The 476-nt window shown below is 66.2% G+C and overlaps 1 protein-coding gene across 1 annotated transcript; it reads left to right on the forward strand.

Annotated features, from left to right (window-relative positions):
• Position 1: 1 nt before the first annotated feature.
• On the forward strand, positions 2-476 carry E0L32_012451 (uncharacterized protein; the record flags this gene model as incomplete). Its single annotated transcript, XM_031135289.1, has 1 exon — positions 2-476. A coding segment is annotated over one exon (475 nt), but the record flags the coding sequence as incomplete, so codon positions are not given.

Below are 476 nucleotides of genomic sequence, written 5' to 3' on the forward strand. Positions count from 1 at the left end.
GGGCCGGGCGGCTACCAGCTGTTCGGCCGCACCATCCAGGTCTGGAACACCTGGCGCACGACGAAAGTGTTCGAGCCAGGCCATCCCTGGCTGCTGCGGTTCTTCGACAAGATCCGTTTCTTTCCGGTCGATGCCGACGAACTGCTGGATGCCCGCGCCGCGTTCCCGCACGGGCAATACGACATCAGGATCGAGCAGGGCGAGTTCTCCTACGCCGACTATGCGCGAACGTTGGCCGGCGCGCAGTCGTCGATCACCACATTCAAGGCGGCGCAGCAGGCCGCGTTCGATGCCGAGCGCCGACGCTGGCGCGAGCTGAAGCTCGACGAGGCGCCGGCTGAATCGGCCGAGATTGCCGCCGTTGCGACCGGCATTCCCGACGGCCAGGTCGGCGCATTTTCGGAAGTACCGGGCAACATCTGGAAGATCCTGGTCGAGGAGGGCGCCAAAGTCGCGGCCGGCGATGCTCGAGGCGA

Source organism: Thyridium curvatum (genome assembly GCF_004353045.1).
Source record: "Thyridium curvatum strain D216 chromosome Unknown NODE_273_length_476_cov_0.919771, whole genome shotgun sequence".
NCBI classification, from domain to species: domain Eukaryota; kingdom Fungi; phylum Ascomycota; class Sordariomycetes; order Thyridiales; family Thyridiaceae; genus Thyridium; species Thyridium curvatum.